The sequence below is a fragment of the Myzus persicae genome, unplaced genomic scaffold (genome assembly GCF_001856785.1).
Source record: "Myzus persicae strain clone G006 unplaced genomic scaffold, MPER_G0061.0, whole genome shotgun sequence".
In the NCBI taxonomy this organism is placed as follows: domain Eukaryota; kingdom Metazoa; phylum Arthropoda; class Insecta; order Hemiptera; family Aphididae; genus Myzus; species Myzus persicae.
Genome location: NW_019101246.1, coordinates 190,984 through 209,964, shown reverse-complemented (window position 1 = coordinate 209,964; position 18,981 = coordinate 190,984). Strand labels below are relative to the sequence as shown.

General features: G+C 27.4%; 1 protein-coding gene across 1 annotated transcript; it reads right to left on the bottom strand.

Moving 5' to 3' along the window:
- Nucleotides 1–824: 824 nt before the first annotated feature.
- On the bottom strand, nt 825–18,185 carry LOC111028334 (fatty acid synthase-like). The gene is made up of 33 exons (XM_022306946.1): nt 17,830–18,185; nt 16,605–16,757; nt 16,360–16,530; nt 16,093–16,293; nt 14,952–15,187; nt 14,595–14,828; nt 14,192–14,536; nt 13,899–14,132; nt 13,413–13,832; nt 13,020–13,324; nt 12,793–12,937; nt 12,160–12,270; nt 11,979–12,087; nt 11,039–11,308; nt 10,409–10,576; nt 10,074–10,234; nt 9,828–9,998; nt 9,526–9,753; nt 9,266–9,465; nt 8,987–9,184; nt 7,472–7,544; nt 6,143–6,322; nt 5,758–5,943; nt 5,466–5,661; nt 5,206–5,398; nt 5,002–5,135; nt 4,808–4,919; nt 4,566–4,710; nt 3,564–3,852; nt 1,953–2,233; nt 1,639–1,866; nt 1,327–1,557; nt 825–1,022 (listed from the first exon to the last, which is right to left on the bottom strand). Exons 1-33 carry the CDS (start codon nt 17,966–17,968, stop codon nt 834–836), a joined length of 6,636 nt encoding a protein of 2,211 aa, XP_022162638.1. The 5' UTR covers nt 17,969–18,185; the 3' UTR covers nt 825–833.
- Between the last annotated feature and the right edge of the window lie 796 nt (nt 18,186–18,981).

Genomic DNA, 18,981 nt, shown 5'->3' with positions numbered 1-18,981 from the left:
AAATCGATTAAAGTGTTTAATAAATATTGTTTATAAAAGTTACAAAAATGTAGTTTTAATAATTACTATTTGAGTCATAAAAATAAGTAGTATGATTAAAATCAGTTCTTCACTATTATGTTTCAACTACTTCTTTTTTCAACATGCCCGAACCACCTTCGCAAATTATCTCGCATTTTCCTATTTTGAATAATAATTTGCCAACTACTCCCAAGTTCCGAATACTTATTCTAATTTTGTAATACTTAGTAAGCTCACATATATGTCTCATTAATTATAACAATTATCATTTAGCATAATATTATTATTAATACGACTCTATTATTTTATATGTATATAAGTGTGGTAGAAACAAAATTATATCAACTAAAATACAATTTGAGTTTATAACTATAAGTTTTGAAGCATGATACTAGTAAACAATTTGGGTATAATATTTAACATGTAATAAATTGAATAATTAAGCCACAAAATAATTTAAAAACCTATTTATTTTAAATGAAGTAGTTTCTATTAATATAATAATAAAACTTTCGAGTGTTTTTAAAAGTTATATAATATCACTTAAACAAAAATATTGAAATTTCAAAATATAAATTTTTAAAATTACATGATACAAATTAGAGAATAGTTAGCTTGGAAAAGGAAATAAAGTATAAAAATTGTTATACGCTTATACATAAATTGAATCAAATATTTTCACTTTTTTGTTTTACATAATAAGCAATTGAAAGAAACATGTGAAATATATTTTTATAAGCGATAAAAAAAATAATACATAGATTTTTTCTTATATGTATAAATTCCATATAAAAATTAGTTAAGTACTTCTTTCAATTTAAACAAAGACCAATAGCATTAAGTTCAGCGCGTTTGTATAATTCTGTGATTGGAATTTCGTTGGTGTCTGGATGATAGTGTAATATGTTATTATTTATAAATTGAGATAGTTTCTTTTCAGATAGCATTTTTTCGTAGTCTTTTTCATCAAACAAAATAACTTCGGGGTCTCGAACACAAAACTAAAAAATAAACAATATGATTTTTAAAAGTAATTTATCCAAACAGCCAAGACTGATAGAATGTACAATATATCATGAGTTACATCTGAATCAATAAAATAAATAAAAATATTTTTATGAAATAGTTACTTGTAGAATACATCTGTTTTCTATAATATCTGATTTTGGGGGAAATTCTTATAAAGTTTGGACATTAATGACTGTTTATGACATGGTAATTAGTCGGGTTAGATTAAGTAAGAATTACATTTTATGCACTGTAATCACTAGGTACCTTTAATAACTACAATCATTAGATACTTACTTCTTCTAGTTTATAGGATTTTGATTTTTCAACGTTAATAGTCCTAGAAACCACTTTGACTTTTGCGATTATCCTATTGGGAAGTGGTCTTAATTCAAACAAAGTGCTTAATCTAGAACGTATTGCATTCAATGCCTTTAAAGTTTTATCAGTGGTCAACAATTTGTTTGACGATAACACTTTAGGTAACTCTGTATTCCAACCGTTTTTCGTAGATATTCCTCTGGCCATCTAAAAGTATCCGTTGGACAATTGTAATATTATGATACATTACAAGTTATCTGGTAGTTAGAAAAAATAAAATTTTATTACCGTACTGCTGATTTGAAAATAGTTCAATAACAATTTAGAATTAATACTTCCGTACTGAAGCAGACTTTTCGTCCATTCTTGGAATACGTTTGGTATACCTTCCAACAGTGTTAAGCTCACTGCAATGTTATCTGCTTCCAACAGTTGTGCTATCAACACACACACAGCACCCCCCCAAGACATACCGATTAGAGAAACATTACCGCATTTGGTGATCGATTTGAGTTTCTGTAATTATGTATTGATTCAGTGGCTTATAAGTAAACAATCATTAAAGCTGAAGAAATTGATAAAAAGTATTGTTATGATATTACCTGTACGAGTATTCTCGCCACGTGTTCAATGGACTCTATAGTTTCAGGCAATCTTGCTTCGAATGCTGGATAAATTAGATTGTCATAAATTGTTTTCATTCTTTGGGGCAGAAATCCTGTAACGATAAACACAGGCAAACCTATGGAATCTGCAAATCGGGGACTCTTTGTAGGCACTTCTATAAAATCAATTTCTTCCGTAATTGTGTCTCCAAAAGCGTTCAGTTCATCAATAGAACCAGGCAATTCCGTAATCAGTTTCGAATAAAATTCTCTGCTTGCTACAAAAGTTCAAAATAGAAAAATGGGTTTTTTTTTTAATTTAATAGTTGAATATCGATAATGAGATAGTATTTCGAAATAATTATTCAAATAAAAATGTACTCTTTCGAACAAAAATAATTGCTTTTTTTAAAGACACAATACGATTACAAAAATATTAATGAAAAATAATATCCTTTTTTTAAAATTTAATATTTATTTTAATTATTTGTGGAGGTCAGCGTTTCTTAAGCTTTTCTATCCGTGGAACCCTATTTTTTTATGTGCACTTTTTTCTTGAAACCCCAAATTTTTTTAGCTTTTTTGTATTAAGCTTTTAACAATAAGTTATTACAGCTTGACAATTAGAACTTCTACTTTATTTCAATACTTTCAATGCGTCATTTTATGTAAAGATTATTTTCAATAAAAGTTATAATAATGTGTCAACATTTAAAATTTAAGATTTTGAAAAAAAAACCACAAGTTTCACGGAACCCTGAAGTGACCTCCCGGGGTTACACGGAATACACTTTAAGAAACCGGTGAAATACGATTGAGAACGTTACGGTTGAGAACGTCATTTTTGGTAACACGATTGAGAACGCTCGATATGTCTTTTTTTTTCCAACGTTGCCAAATGTTATCGAAAGATAATTTGAGCACGATAATCGGCTATCAAACGATAAAGAACGTTATACCTTTTGGGCTGAACGATTGATGCGGTTGATGTATAATATTTATCGGACGTTTATCGGATCTTATTTATAACTTAGATACCAAATATACGAGAGAATAACTTCGTCGCACTAGTCCTCGCATAAACGTAAGGTTAGGTTATGTTGGATTACGCTATCCCGCTATAACTAATACATAGGTACCTAACTCATTTTTCATTACATTTTTTATACATATGTATTATATTTTTTACTTTTTTTTTTACAATTTATTACATATTTTTATAATACTAAACTTTTTAAAAAATTTTAAACATATTTATACTACATATGACTTTTTTCTAGAATATTTGTTAAATAATAAATAATAAATGATATGGCAACGTTGCACGTAAATTCGTTCTCAATCGTATTCTTTTTTGGGTTTTTTTAGGGTCGGTGGTAAATTCTTTGTTATTTTTAAATGTTCTCAATCGTTCGGCCAAAAAGGTATAACGTTCTCAATCGTTCGATAGCCTAAGAAACGCTGGTGTAGGTAGATACTTTTCATTTAATTAATTCGAAAATTTAATTCTTTTATTTTTAAGTCATATATATTCATAGTTATTATTCCGAACTATTAATTTTGCATCTTTATATAACGACGCCATTTGTAAAATAAAAAATATATTACCAATCAACTTCTTGTCATATTCAGTGCATATTATTGTAGATGAAGAAATTTTATCGACACTTAATAAAAGTTTATCTAATGATGGCACTATATTAGAAAAATCTGGTTCCGAAGTCACTAAACTCCATGAAAGACAAATGGTATTTGGACAAACACCGTTTGCTCTTAATTCTGTACAGGTGTTTTGTCCACCACTCATAATACAAACAAATAAAGGTTTCAGGTTCCTAAAAGATGGATCGCCTTCAAGGACATATTGAATGTTGCGTATCTTATATTCTTCATCACTCTATTTAAATAAAAATAAAATATTAATTACCAGTTACTTACAGTTTTGTGTTTTAAAAATGGACAGAATACTGAAGGACTATGAACAGAATGTGAAAAAAGAATAATCATATATATTCTGTAAATATTAATAAATAAATAATAAATAGTATAAATAATATAAATGATATAAATAATAAATAATATTAATAAATATTCATAAATATTCTGTAAAAAGTTATATTAATATGTAGGTAATGTATTTAAATTTTAAAATATTATTATTTATTAGTTGAATCTGATAAAAAAAAATGTTATAAAATGTATAATAATTAATAACAGTAACTATAATTAATGTTATTAAATTAAAGTTAAAAATTCTATTTAATATAATGTAATATCAGTAGAAGTTCAAAATAAGCCAGAGTGTCAAAACTAGCATCTGATACTCAGAATCTGAGCTAGAACAACTAAACATCAGCAAAAAATATTTTTTTATGTCTTAAAACTAAAAAAAAAATATATATAGGTATCATTAATACATACAATAAAACTAATTGTAGTATTATAGTAAATATAGGTAAATATTATTATTTATGTATTCTGTTTCTATCTTGCAAAAACAAATACGTTTTTCTTTTAAAACAACTATTTTAACAATCAATATGATTAAACCAATTTACAATATTTAAAATTTTAATTCAGAAACGTTATCTAAATATATTATATAATTACCAACGTTGCAAAAAAGACTCCTCCAAGAGGATAAATTGCTGTTGTATCATTTAATAACAGAATTAAATCTTCCTTTGAGTTCAAGTTTGAATCCGATACTATTTGTATCATAACATTTTGATAGCGTGATATAAGTAAATTAAACCTGCATAATTATATTGTATCGAGTTAAGCAATATCTCAATGTCTTAGTTTACCTAATATATTTAAAAGAAAAATAACGAAAATTAGTTTAAAAATACCTCCTCGATGCAGTGGTAGACATGGAGTATTTTTTTAACGCCACAACAATCTTTCGAGCTCCTCTCATTACTATCCATTCAGCAATATCGATCCAAGTACTATATTTACCTCCTACAGAACCAAATAGTTGAATATTTTAGATTTAGACTAACAATCAAATGCTGTACTATCAATGGGTAATAATATATCTTACCAACAATTAAATATACTCGATTAGAATAGCATTGATATTTCTCAAGATCTGATCCTTTTAAGAACTTTCCTAATGTCTTTTCTTCTTCTAGAGCCAACACAACTCGACTAGATTCTACTCCTTGAGATGATAAGCTAAATTTAAAGATAAAATATAAAAATAATAAACATTTTGTACTCAAATTATTTCAAATAAATAGCATACTGCAATGATTGTATAGCTTGTTCTCTTGAACAAGGACCAGTTAAAACTTGTCTATCAAACGGTTTGACAATACCGAGATCTATTCCTTTTTGAACTTCATTCTGAATGTCCTGTTTAACTTCACTAGATTCTGCCAACAGGCTATCTAGACTAACACCATAAAACGTAATACATTTCAAAAAAACAAGCAGTCCTAAAATGTGAGATAATATTTAGATAGATAAGTACGTGAACCATGAGGTGATTAGCAATAATGTTACCAAGTTTTTCTTTATTTTTCATGGCAGTTTTAGTCAGTTGAAAAAATGATCCATGATTTGCTATTGATCGAACCGCTGCGTAAAAATCGTGGCCTTGGAGACAATTTACAATTATGGCTACACCTTTTCCCTTGGTAGCCATTTTAAGTTTCACTTCAAAATTTTCATAATAACAGAAAATTCTGGATTCCGGAAGCTTTAAATTATAGTGAATATTGAATTATTATGAATATGTTTATTCAAAATAATGTCTTATGGGTACTCATTTATGGTGAAAGTGTGACGTTCTTACCGAAGGAAATTTATTCTTAAGTAGTGTGCATTGTTCTTTATTTTCAACTGTGGTATAAACAGAGTATCCTAACGATATAGCTACAGCAATAGCTGCTTGTCCAACTGCGTGGAACCCAGCATTTACCAACATCGTTTTTTCAAATATTTCATCTGATATTTTTAAAACAGTCAGCATATAATATGCCTATCAAAAATGATAATTTTAAATTAGACTAAAACAATATACATCAATAATAGTAAATTAATAATGTACCTACTCCCAAAATTAGACTGCCAATGATTAAAATAATAACAAAACACCATGACATTATTTAAATATGTTTGTTAAATGTTTAACAATGTAATTGACAATAAATACTATAGTCTCATTTGGAAATATTTACCATTGAATAAGACATCGGAATAGTAGCAGCGTCTTCAAACGTCAGGTCCGATGGAATTATCCATGCTAAATGTGGATCCGGTGAAATTTGATCAGATGCATTTTTTCCAAATGGCGCAATTCCCATTACCTTCTTACCATCAATCGTTTTCCCAGAATATTCCAAAGGACCAAGTTCGTTCTAAAAAATAAAAATATGATTTAGATAATATAATCTTGGATATGTTATTATGTCAAATAATATTCAATTTTAGTCTAAATTTAAAAATATTAGGTGTATTTTCAATTTTTGAATTTAGCATAATTCACATTTTATGTATATTGCGTGTAAATACGAGTCATATGTATTATACCTATCGAAAGACATAATATATATTTTTTAATTATCACAAAAGATAAACGTTTTTTGTAATCAATCATTTTTATTCAGTAGAAAATAACATAAGCTTATTTATGCGTCTGTAATGTCAGTGATTATAATTAATGAAAAAATGTTTGGGTGATAATTAATCTGCCCCCCCCCTGAAATTTTTTCGGGTTACAAAACCTAATGTAAATTGAACATAAATTTTTTTTTTAATGATATTCCATAAACCCGTTCCTCCCCACCACCTCAAAAAAAATGTTCTAAGTATGGCTTTGGTGAACACAAAGTTTCCTATAACCATAAATATTTAATTTTAATATTTTACATTAACTCTTTTAAATGTAGTCTATTATATCCATACACAACAGTATCAATATCTTTCATCTAGTATAAAAGTTTTGAACTTTTGTAATATTTTGGTTTTGTCAAATGGATAAATGGCATGACTTAAATGAATATTTACTTGCATATTTCACAAATAGAAAATTTCATACTTTTTTTAAACTATTAAAATTGAGGTTTTTAGATCAAGCACTTCTCATATAGTTTAAATCATCGGTTTTCAAACCGTATTACAGTGGTACGTTAAAGACTACAAGTTGGTACACGGAAGACCTTAAGTAACACTGAACCAGATATTTCATCGCTAATATCAAATCTACTAATTTATGGTTCTCATTGGAAATTTGTTATTTAATTCATACCATAATTTTTAAACACTAATAAATGTGTATTAATAAATAAATAATAATTAAATTGTAGTATTTTACTGCATTTTTATTTAAAATAAACGTATTTAACTATGTAAAGTTTGTATCTTTCTATTTTTAATCATCAGTGGTACGCGACTGATTGATAATGTACTTAAGTGGTACGGGAAAAAAAAATTTTAAGAACTTCTGGTTTAAATTATTGTAGATAGCTCATTTATAAAACACCTGTAATATTGTTATTGTCACTTACGTCTATCATATTATTATTTACAGATATATCCTGGAAGTTAATTCCTAAGTACTTGACATTCAGGCCATCTAATCTGAAATACAAAAATTAAATGGTTTAATTTGTACAGGACATATTCAAAATTAGGGAGGTGGAAAACTCTCCCAATTTTTAAAACTAGTAAACTTTCCCGATAGTAAACTCTCCCGGGTCAATATTATGTTTGCCTGATAGAAATGTGTAAACTCTCCCGGGTCAAAATTTATGTTTACCTGAAGTAAATATGTAATAGCGTGATAGAGTTGTTTTAAATATTATAGCTACACTATGAATGGCTATACTGCAGAGATTGTGATTACCATTTTAAATATGTATTAGCAATTTTATTACCATTAACCTGTATTTGTAATTTTAAAATTCAAATATTTTATTACCGTTAACCTATTTTTAATTTAAATATTTAAAACGATATTGACCATGTTCAACCCTGTTTTTGAACCTTACCAACTGGATATACGAATAATGCCCCATGCTCTTCTGGCTTCGTAGTACTGAAGTATCGTAGACCCGGAAAAGTTTAACATAGGGAGAGTTTACAATCGCCCCAAAATTATATTTCAGGCATAAGCTATCATATGAAAAAAATCAGTATAATATCGTATTTTCAATATTACTATCTTTGAATTTTTGGTGGAAACGAGACTTGACAATTTATCTTCTTATTTTAGTTTTAAAAGTTATTGTCTTAAATAATTGAACTCGACTGTTTTTACAATTACTAACCTTGTTACAATATAACAATTATATAAAAGTATAAAATATAAATATAAAATTAGTAATAAATTAATCTCATAGTGGTATTTTTTTTTTGAGTAAATCTATAATATTATATGAAAATATATTTAATCACCTATAGAAAATTTATGAGGGAATACCGAACTTTTATAACAGTATATCAATATTTTACTACATTAATTTGATTCGAAACAAATCAAAATATTTAAATATGATGTTATGATGTACTTGTATATTTACATAGTATGTGTATTAGTTCTAATAGCTGACTTAGAAAATGTTGTACTGTTAATGAATTATTTTTTTTTTCATTTTTCAGCACCTAACCAAAACAAAAACCTATGAGAACTGAACTTCATATGTGAATATGCTTCGATAGTTCAAAACATATGTGGTTTCTGAGATTACCCGAGTACTCACTAACAAATGCATTATTGTTTATATTGTATAGGTATACCTATTATAGAAGCTAAATGAAGTTATAAGTGTGTTTTGTTTAAAATTTATAGTACAGATTCAGCTACATTTACAGCTATTTGTTTTGTATTAAGAGATTGGATTGTTTTTTTACAAATAGGTATATTTAAATATAACATAATACAAAGTATACAATTTCATACAACTGTATGCGTTTTTTTTTATTAATAACTTTTTGTATTCTCAATTTTTGAAGTTGAATTACTTAAAAGAAAAAATCATTTAATGAAATTAATATTTATATTTAAACTGTTTAATGCTTACTTGAGATCACTGATGTAAGTCGCAATCGTTTTGTCTGCGGAGACGTTATGACTGGAATTGTCAACAAGACTCCTGACAATGGTTCCCCATTTGCCATCTTTATAAATATTTACAAACAATTGTTTGCCCAACTGTTCAGCATAAAATGTATGATCAATATTGAAATCAGGACCCGAATTGTCCAATAAGAAAACAAATCTAAACATTAGAATTTTTTTTAATACTTTTTGTTTAGATCACATATATTATACCTACTCGATTTGGTAAAATAATACCTACCTTATCTTATTTGATTTATTTTTAAGTAACAATTCTTCCATAAATCTTGTTAATTTTACATATGGTACGACTTTCGTAAAAATGTAAAGATAACTTTTTGTTTTTTTACATTCTACTAGAGAATTTTTAACGTTTTCGAAAAAATTTTGAAGGTCCGAAATATTTTCCAATTTTACACCAATTATTTTTATTTCTTTGATCTACAAAATAAAAAACTCATTTATTTCAATATTTCACAATCAAAATAAATCAAAATAAACCTTTTTGATCAAAACCAAATAGTGTCCATTCAATTGTTGTTGCATAATAACATTCCATTCTTTGGTACTAGACATTGGTTCTTTCGATGACACCAATAAATGAACTCTTTTAGTATTTTTTAAAACAGAAACAACATTTGTCATTTGATCATATGGTAATAATATGATATTGTGGTCATTGTTAATAAACTTTTCCGGATTAGTTTTATCTAAACTCGTAATTGTGTGCTATATAATTGAAAAGAAAAATTAAACGATTTGTAAAAATTTTAAAAATAACAATGAGAATATAAAGAACTAACTTGAATTCCAATCTGAATGTCAAGCATTTGCTTCACTAGTGTGACGGACTGATTTAGTTTTTTATCATTGTTACTGTAATAAATTTTGAAATTATTCATGTTGGGATTTGATTGAAATTTTTTACATTCAAATATGAGTTGCAGACAGTTATTGATAAAATTAATTTCGTTCTAAAGAAAAAATATATATATATATTTAACATATTTATAATTATAATAAAATGTATTTGTTTTAGGCCAATATACCTCACAATTTGGATTATTTAATTGTACAAATTGTTCTTCTTCTAATCGCAGTTCAAATGGATTTAATGTGGTTATTGAAAATGGTTTGGTTTCTGGATGCAAAATGTATATCCCGTCACAGTTTATTTCGTTAGCATTAAAATTATAATAAATAGGAACATCTAAATATGAATAAAATATATTTTAATAAGATTATCTACATAATATTATTCAATTAAACATTTTGTTCGTTCACTTAGACCATGCCTTTGAGTAAAAAATATAATTATGTAGGGGTTTTAATTATACAATGAAATACAAATACAGCTCGTAGTTATTTAAAAATGGACACTCACCTTTTCCCATGGAATCTTTAAAATAAGATGGATCAATATACATTTTACGAATAAATGATACATCTGCTGGATTGTCGTTGGTTTCCATACTTTTGTGAATAAGAAATGTAAAAATTCCATTAAGGAATTTCATCCAATCACCGTCCCACTTTACGTTTCCTCGATATTCTTTGAAAATAAATATAAATATACATTAATTTATGCGATAACTCAATTGATACTTATGTGAATTAAAAGTGGACAAGTATTTAAAGATATTACATATTATATTCATTAACTTGACATATGATAATATAAATATGGTTGATGCCCATTTACCCGCCATCATAATAATCAATTTAAAATCATGCATAGGTGCGCCACTATTTTATGATCAAAATCGTGCAATAATAGAATTTTAATACTTAAAATTAATTAAAAATCATAATATTCATACAATTGATTCTCAAGACTAAATCTATTACGGGTATTAAATCGCATTTTTGTAATAGTAAAACAGGTATTTATATAATTTATATATTTTTAATAAATATAGTAAGACTCTTAAACCACCAAATTTCAAAAACAAAAAAAAGTTTAATCATTAATATTTTAAAATATTATTGTATACTTTTATGTACATTATTTTACCTTCAAAATGTAGATCTATATTTGTCACGGTCTTAAATTGTTCACCGAGTTCATATCCATTATGCTCCAACAATGAGTACAAGTCATGTTTTGAAATTGAACTGTGTGGTAAATCAGAAACTGTATCTAGGTACTTCATCTTTGGTTTTATTGGAGTCATATCAATAGCGTCTGGTCGTAATATTTTCCCCGAAACTATTACTTCATTTTCCAAGCATATTTCAAAGTTACCACTTCCACATTGTATAAGTGAATAGAATTCTAATGTATCTAAAATAAAATATTGAACTTAAGTCATTCATGAATAAAATCAATGTTATAAAAATAGACATGAAATAAGTATTTTAATAAAAATAAAAATCTGAAAATATTTTATTTATGGTAGACATTGTTTTATAATGTGTTGTACCTATTTAAACTTTAATTATAACATATATATAAAAAAATATTTTTTATGATTTATACATTCTCATAGTTTTGCTTAAAGATTTTTTTTTAAATAAGCTATAACAGATGAGGACGCTCGTTTTTTTTTAAGAACACTAACTGGGTAAAACATGAGTTCATATTTTATTTATAGATATTATTATAGTTTATACGCTACTTAAAAATGAATAATCATACAATTATTTTAACTTGAAAAATAGGTTAATAATACACTTTTTTTGCTTGAATTAATATCTGTAAAGTTAATTTAGTAACAGATTATGAATGCAATTATTATATTGAAGTTTCAATAAATAAGTTAAATATAGGTATATGAGCGCCCGCAGTGGTGTGCTGGGGGTTGGCCTGCCCTCCTGCCATATTAATTAATATTAATTCACTAGTAAAAACAAACAAAAAATATATCATGCTGTGCCATCAAAAATGTTTGACTTTGCCCCCAATCCCTCCCTTGTTTATATTTCCGCGGGCGCCCTTGTGTGTAAGTACTCACCATTTGCTGCAATTTCAATATTTCTGTGGAAATTCAATTCCTCAAATGCAATTATCTCATCAAAATATAATTCATTTTGAATTATTATAAATGATTTCCATACTTGAAGCTACACATTTAAAATGTGTTAATATTTATCATTTAGTTAAGAAAAAATCATTTTAATTTGTACAAAACTCACTAAAAGGAAAGAGTTAGGCAAAATAAATCGCCCATTGATTTTGTAATCGAATAAAATATGTTCATTATTTATATGTAACGTAAAATTTCTTTCGCCTGTAATTCTTGAAGACTGAAAAAGAAGTATTGGTAATAATTACTTAAGTTAAAACTTACAATAAGTAATTAAAAATATTAATGTGGTACTAACTGATAGCACTAAGCTCAAATGGAAAAATGAATGCACTGATATTTGTATTACAAGTAAGAAATCATGATAAATATCATTTTCCAATATTTCGATTGGATTAAGAAAAGATCTAATGTATTTGTTAAAACTGGTTACGAAACAAAAAACCAAAAACAATTATTGTACAAATAAGTACCTAGCCGGCTGTAAATACCGATTTTACGAAGTTCGTAATTAGTGTAAGTAGCATGCCACCAGATATTTTTCTTCTGTAAAGAAAATTAAAGAATCATAAATTTTTTTCTGAGGGGGGGGGTGTATATACAGTACTTTAGTGGAAAAATGTCTAGTATAACATGCTACATTTTGTTATGAATTTAATTCAATGTTTCATTATTACTATCGTTTATTAAATCGTTAATAAAATCGGGAAATGTTTTTATGATATTAAAATCTTAAACTTACTATCTGCGTCATACTCTTTAATGACCATTCTTCTTTGTGGTCCCAAGGAAATATAGAATGTAAAGCTTGAGTTTGTCTGCTAACTGGATAATTTATTGATGGGTAGAATGCTTCAATGTTAGGACTCATACCGTTATTATACATCCTAATGAATATGTCATATATGTGTTTTTTTAGTGTTTTTTTCATGGACAGTTATTACATAAAATAATGTACTATTCACTTACTTTCCAAAAGCACTTAATAAGAATCTGACTGAATCTTTTGTATTTCTATGTGTAAGCGCTATATTTGTCACTTTTCCTGGTAATGATCGTTTAAGTATGGCTTGTAAAAGCCCATGGGGGGCGATTTCAATTACAATTGCATCTTCGGGTATATGACGGGAAGCTTCTTCAAATAATACTTGTCCCAGAAGATTGTTAGTGTGATATTCAGGTGAACTGTACTTTGCAACTTCATTTCCCCATTCGGATTCAGGTACGGAGCTGCTCACCCATTTTGATGATCGAGGCTTTGGTTCTGGAATAACCTATTAACAAAAATAATCGATGACAAAGGGTTATTCAAAGAATAATGTTTGATTGGTCTGTACTTTAAATACTTCAAATCAAAATTACTTCTTTCAAATACTTGAGTAATGTCGGCGCAGCTGGTTTTATAAACTGACTATGGTATGCAATATTAGAAACATTAACAAGTTTGGCAAATACTCCTTCTGATTTCAATTTTTCAACATAACTCGATACGCTAGCCGTTGGCCCAGACAAAGTGCTGCTGTCAGACGCATTGTGACAAGCAACTTCGATATCATGTGGAAGCCTATCTTTAATGGCATTGTACCCTAATCCTATCGCAGCCATTGACCCATCGACGAGTTTAGTCTCTATCGAAGCTCTACCTCTTGCATGCGCAGCCAGTATCATTTGCTCCGCAGTGAAACAACCATCAGCATAGGCGCATCCCAATTCGCCGACTGAATGACCAATAATGCCATCAGGCACAACGTCAATGCTCTTCAACACGTCAAATAAACCTATCTATTTAAAACATTAATTAAAGAACCGCTTTTAAAATTCAAATACATGGGTTGTATTTAAATAAACCTGTATGGCAGCTATACCAACGAATGAGTTTAGTATATTATCGAAAAGTTTGGGGTCTTCGTTTGTTAAAATGTCAATGAGATCAACACCTTTCGGCTTTAATATAGCTTCACATTTGCGTATTGATTCAGCAAATATAGGAATATTTAATAACTGTTTTCCCATACCATTCCACTGTGATCCCATTCCAGAAAATACAAACCAAATAGGCCGTTTTATTATCGCTGGAAGGTACTGTAAATAATAGTTAATACAAATAACAATGGCATAATAATAATTCATAAGTTACCTACCGATATTTCTTCTTGTGATCCATCATTTTTGTCTGGGATTATAGTGAAGCTCCTGTAGTAATGAGCGTTCATAGATTTATAAAAAACGCTTTGTAAAAGAGCTGCAAACTCTTCGTCCATATTTCTATTTTTTATACACTCTAAAAACTGGATAACACCTTCTTCGTTTCGACCGGATACATATATAATTCGTGGTAAACCGTCTTCAAATATTTCTCCAATTTCATAAGCTTTTGTTTTAATTTTCTTATTTTGTTTTAAAATTATATGACTGAAAGAATTACACAAACCAAATGAGCTAATACCAACTATTTCACCTTTCAATGGAGTTTTTTCAGTGACAACCTAAAAAAATATTTAGATATTAAAATGTTCAGAAATAGAAACTATATTTTTAACACACTTCCAATTTTCCAGACAAAAGAGCTGGACAAGATTGGTTTGGCTCTGAATAGTTTATATTTGGTGGTATGTATCCCGAGTCTAAAACAATAAGCGCTTTAGCTATTGACACTAAACTTGAAGTAGCTTCACAATGCCCGACATTACTCTTTACGGAACCGACTTTTAATGGTTCTATTCTATTTGGGGTACAGAATACCTCACCCAAAATGTTCAGTTCCATTGCATCTATTTTCTATTGAAACAATATATGTAAATTATACATTCAATAGTATACATATCTTAATCACACTATTAAATTCAATGTTTATAAAACATTTTACGTATTATCATTATCATTAACAAAATTCAAACAAACCTTAATGCCTAACCCTTCACCTTCGATATACGCAACTTTTGCCGGATCTATATTAGCTTCTTTGTAAGCATTTAATAGTATTTCTTTATATAAGTGATCAGAATAATGACAAAATAAATCATCTGTTTCTCCAAATATACCAGTCGCACCTAGTATAGTTCCGTAAGAACGTTTTGCTTCAGATAACTTCTGCAACAGCACTACTACACAAGATTCAGCTCTGTTCATTCCATTTGCTAAAATAATACATTTATTTATTTATTTTCTGTTTCATTTCAAAGATAATAAATTGATTGTAAATTATAATATTATATTAAATTTTCATATAACAAAGCCGAAATGTAGGCATTAGTATATTTTTAAAAGTAGTACTTTGATTGTAACATTTTTATAAAATAAAAAACAATTTTTAATACTTATGCATTTAATACAATATTTCAAGATATATTTAGTTTATATAAAAAAAATACCCTTTTTTGAAAGGAAAGCAAACAGCGATATTAAAAAATATAGGGACTATACAATATTGTATCCAATATTATGTATTTTTATTTCAGATTTGTTTTTATTAATTATACTAAAATTAAATCAATCAAATAAAAAAAACTTCCTAGTTTTGGTGGATTTCACTGCAAAGATTAGTAACATATACGACAGTCGAACAACATTTACATAGAGAAATGAAACATGGAAGATACTTTAAAATTAATGAAAGAATAACAACTAAACATATATTTAAACATATTATTTCCTTGCGATAATACTAATGACTTGAAGGCCACCTTGGTTTGAACCCTTCAGTCTACCAGCGAGTTTGGAGAACGATGAAATGTGGTACGTAATGAATTATGAGTAGGATGAAATCAGCAGAGAATAAAAATTTGTCGTTCATTATTTCTGCAAACTAAATCAAAATTTAATCACTACTTTTTTTTAAACATTTATATTTTAAATATGTTTAAAGTTTAGATTTTGACAAATAATTTAAATCTTAGGACTATAATTTATTTTATTTTTATTTTTAGCACTTATTAGTTATTATGTTTAGTTAAAAATAATCCATTAATTAGTTGTATAATTGAATATTTTATATTAATTCATTAGGTATATATAATTGAGTTTTATATTAATTTAAGCATACCATCATCACTAAACGACCTAGTTTCGTTTGTCTTTGTTAATCTTCCTAATCCTTCCAGTTGAAGAGATATATTAGGATTCAAGCATAAATTACATGATCCGACAATTGCTGCATTTATTACTCCATCTTCAATCATTCTTTTAGCTCTCACAATACCTTGTGATCCACCAATCCATGTTGCATCAGTTGTGTAACTAGGTCCTATTTGCAGAAGTAACTTAAATTATGAGCATTGATCCATTAATATGATAGTAACTTTGAATTCACCATTTAAGTTAAGTGTATAAGACAACCGGTTTGCTTGCATTGCTCTGTTATGGCCTAAAAGACCAAACCCTTTTTGATGTGTATCAAAAACTTCAAAAAACTCTGATTCACTAACACAAGAATTCATGAAGACACCAGTATTGGTTCCGGATAAATCAGCTGGATTTATTCCTGAAATACATATAAATGTGCATTCAAAGAATTCTATAACTCAACTAAAATAAACTGTTACACGAAGGCTTTACCTGCATCAACTATTGCTTCCACAGATCTTTCCAAACTGAGTCTAGTTAAAGCATCCAAACTCTCAGCCATTCTTCTATGTATACCAAAAAATACATTGTCAAATTTTTCGGGAGTTTTTATTTTACCAACTCCATGTGGTGTTCCTAGTGTTCCTAAGAAATACATCAACCATACAGAATTAATCTTAATGTTAGGTAAGCCTGGTAAATGTTATTTAATGAATAATGTGCTACAAGTGCAATTTAAAGTTGTATTACACGACAAAGAGAAAAAAATATAGTTTTCAAATATAGTTTAGGTACCTACATATAGGTAATTATTTGATCATTAAAATGTAAATTACGTAATGACTGTTCCTCAGGGTATAAAACCCGCAGGTACCAACAACATAAAGAAAACCATACGTATAGAAAAATTAGTTTTATTTAAAAACGGAACATTAAATCATTGCATTAATAATATAATTTTAAACGAACTCGCATAAATGTAAATACATTTTAAGATATTTTACAATTAAATACACAATACTTTTTTCTGTAGAGTTTTAAAATTGTTACATACCATCGATATAATTTGTATATATATATTAATTTCTAGAAAATTTTAAAAAGCTACCAAAAACTAATCACATTCTAACCAAACATTTTGATTTGGCAAGACGATCATTTTCCGTTATTTTCTAGAAAATGAAACAATGACAATCCTGGACATCTAAAATGATGTTATAAAAAAGTAAATAAATGCTAGTAATTTTTGAAATAAATAAAGAACTTCTTTTTAATTTGTTGTTTTTGAAATACTTTTATTATGTATCATTAAAAAAACTTCTTTCTACTATATAGGACCCGATACGTATTGTACGAGTATACAATACATATTGTTACCTATTTAATAATAGTAATGCCAAAATCTCAAAAACGATTATCCAGTCAATGTATTGTTATGAGATTATAAATTACTTTAAATTAGTTAATATCATAATAGAATGTTTATTTTTTATAATTAATAAGTACAGGTTTTATAAATATGTTTAAGTAAATAATTTAATTCGGTGTAAAATACACCTTACATATTTACATTTTCCGTGAGGTGGCAAATTAATGAACTCAGTACATTTAATACGAGATGACTCCAATAAATATTTTCATAATCATTATTACTATTATTCGATACCTATTTAAATATATATATATTATTTTTTTAAGATTCGAAATATTGTCTAACCGGGTGTCCATCGCCTGCTATCTGAAGTCACTCCATTCTTTTTGTCAAACAGCATATTTTTCAGTTCATCCAAATTGTTGCATTCCGGGAAAAGGCCTCCAATACCAGATATTACGACTTCAACTTTTGGTTCCGTCATTTTCGAACTCCTGTTTTTATTTTCACAGAGAGTTTAAATTTCTAACAATTGGAATTTAAATTTACAGTTTTTATATATCTGATTAAAATAATTATAAACGCATGGAGTAAAGTTTTTATTAACAATTGTTTATTATTTTATATAGAATTGTGCAAAATGAATTACGATTTAGGGTTTACCTCGACACAAAGCAATGTCATAATACATTTTGTTAACTAAACCATTCAATTTTTGGTTAATTAATTATTATTCAAAATTGTACAATAATTGGACATTGTATCCCGTGAAGAATCACAAAGGTTAAAATTTGCAATTCACATAGATCATTTCTGGGGTTTAACAACCGGAATTAATGTACGTCGCTTACCTTCCAATGTTTTTTCAATCATATACTAATAAACTAACCAAATTACCGACAATGGTAACTAAAATAACAAGATTCCGTTTAATATTTGGAGCTACGTTGCATAAGAATACATAAGAATACAATGTCAATTTACAATGACATTTGTTTTGTTTTTCGATGGTATTTTTTTTTATACTTTTATAAAAGATATTCTAAGCATATAACTATAGTACAAAAGTACTTTGAAATCTGCATGTGACCTCATATATAACTGGTGGTAATTTTTAAAAATTTTTAGCAACATCTCTTATAATTTCCAGCAAAAATTACAACTGTGGAAACATTTCAAAGAAATATTACAGTTTTTAAATTATTATCATTATTATTTAAAATAGATATAATATGTGTAAATACATAATAAATAAATATATTGTATATGGTGCTAAAGGCTCAAAAATCTTTATGAAGCAAAAAAAAATCACATGGGGTTAGTTACTAACTTACTTCGTTGTGGTACTTAATAGTTTACATTAACATAGATATTAAATTCTTAGCAAGTTTCAATTCCACCATAATCGAATTCTACATTAGTTGTATAGTATATAAGAAATGATTAAAAATCGGCATGGTGTATTTAAGTCAAACTTAAGTTTAAAATGTTGTTGTT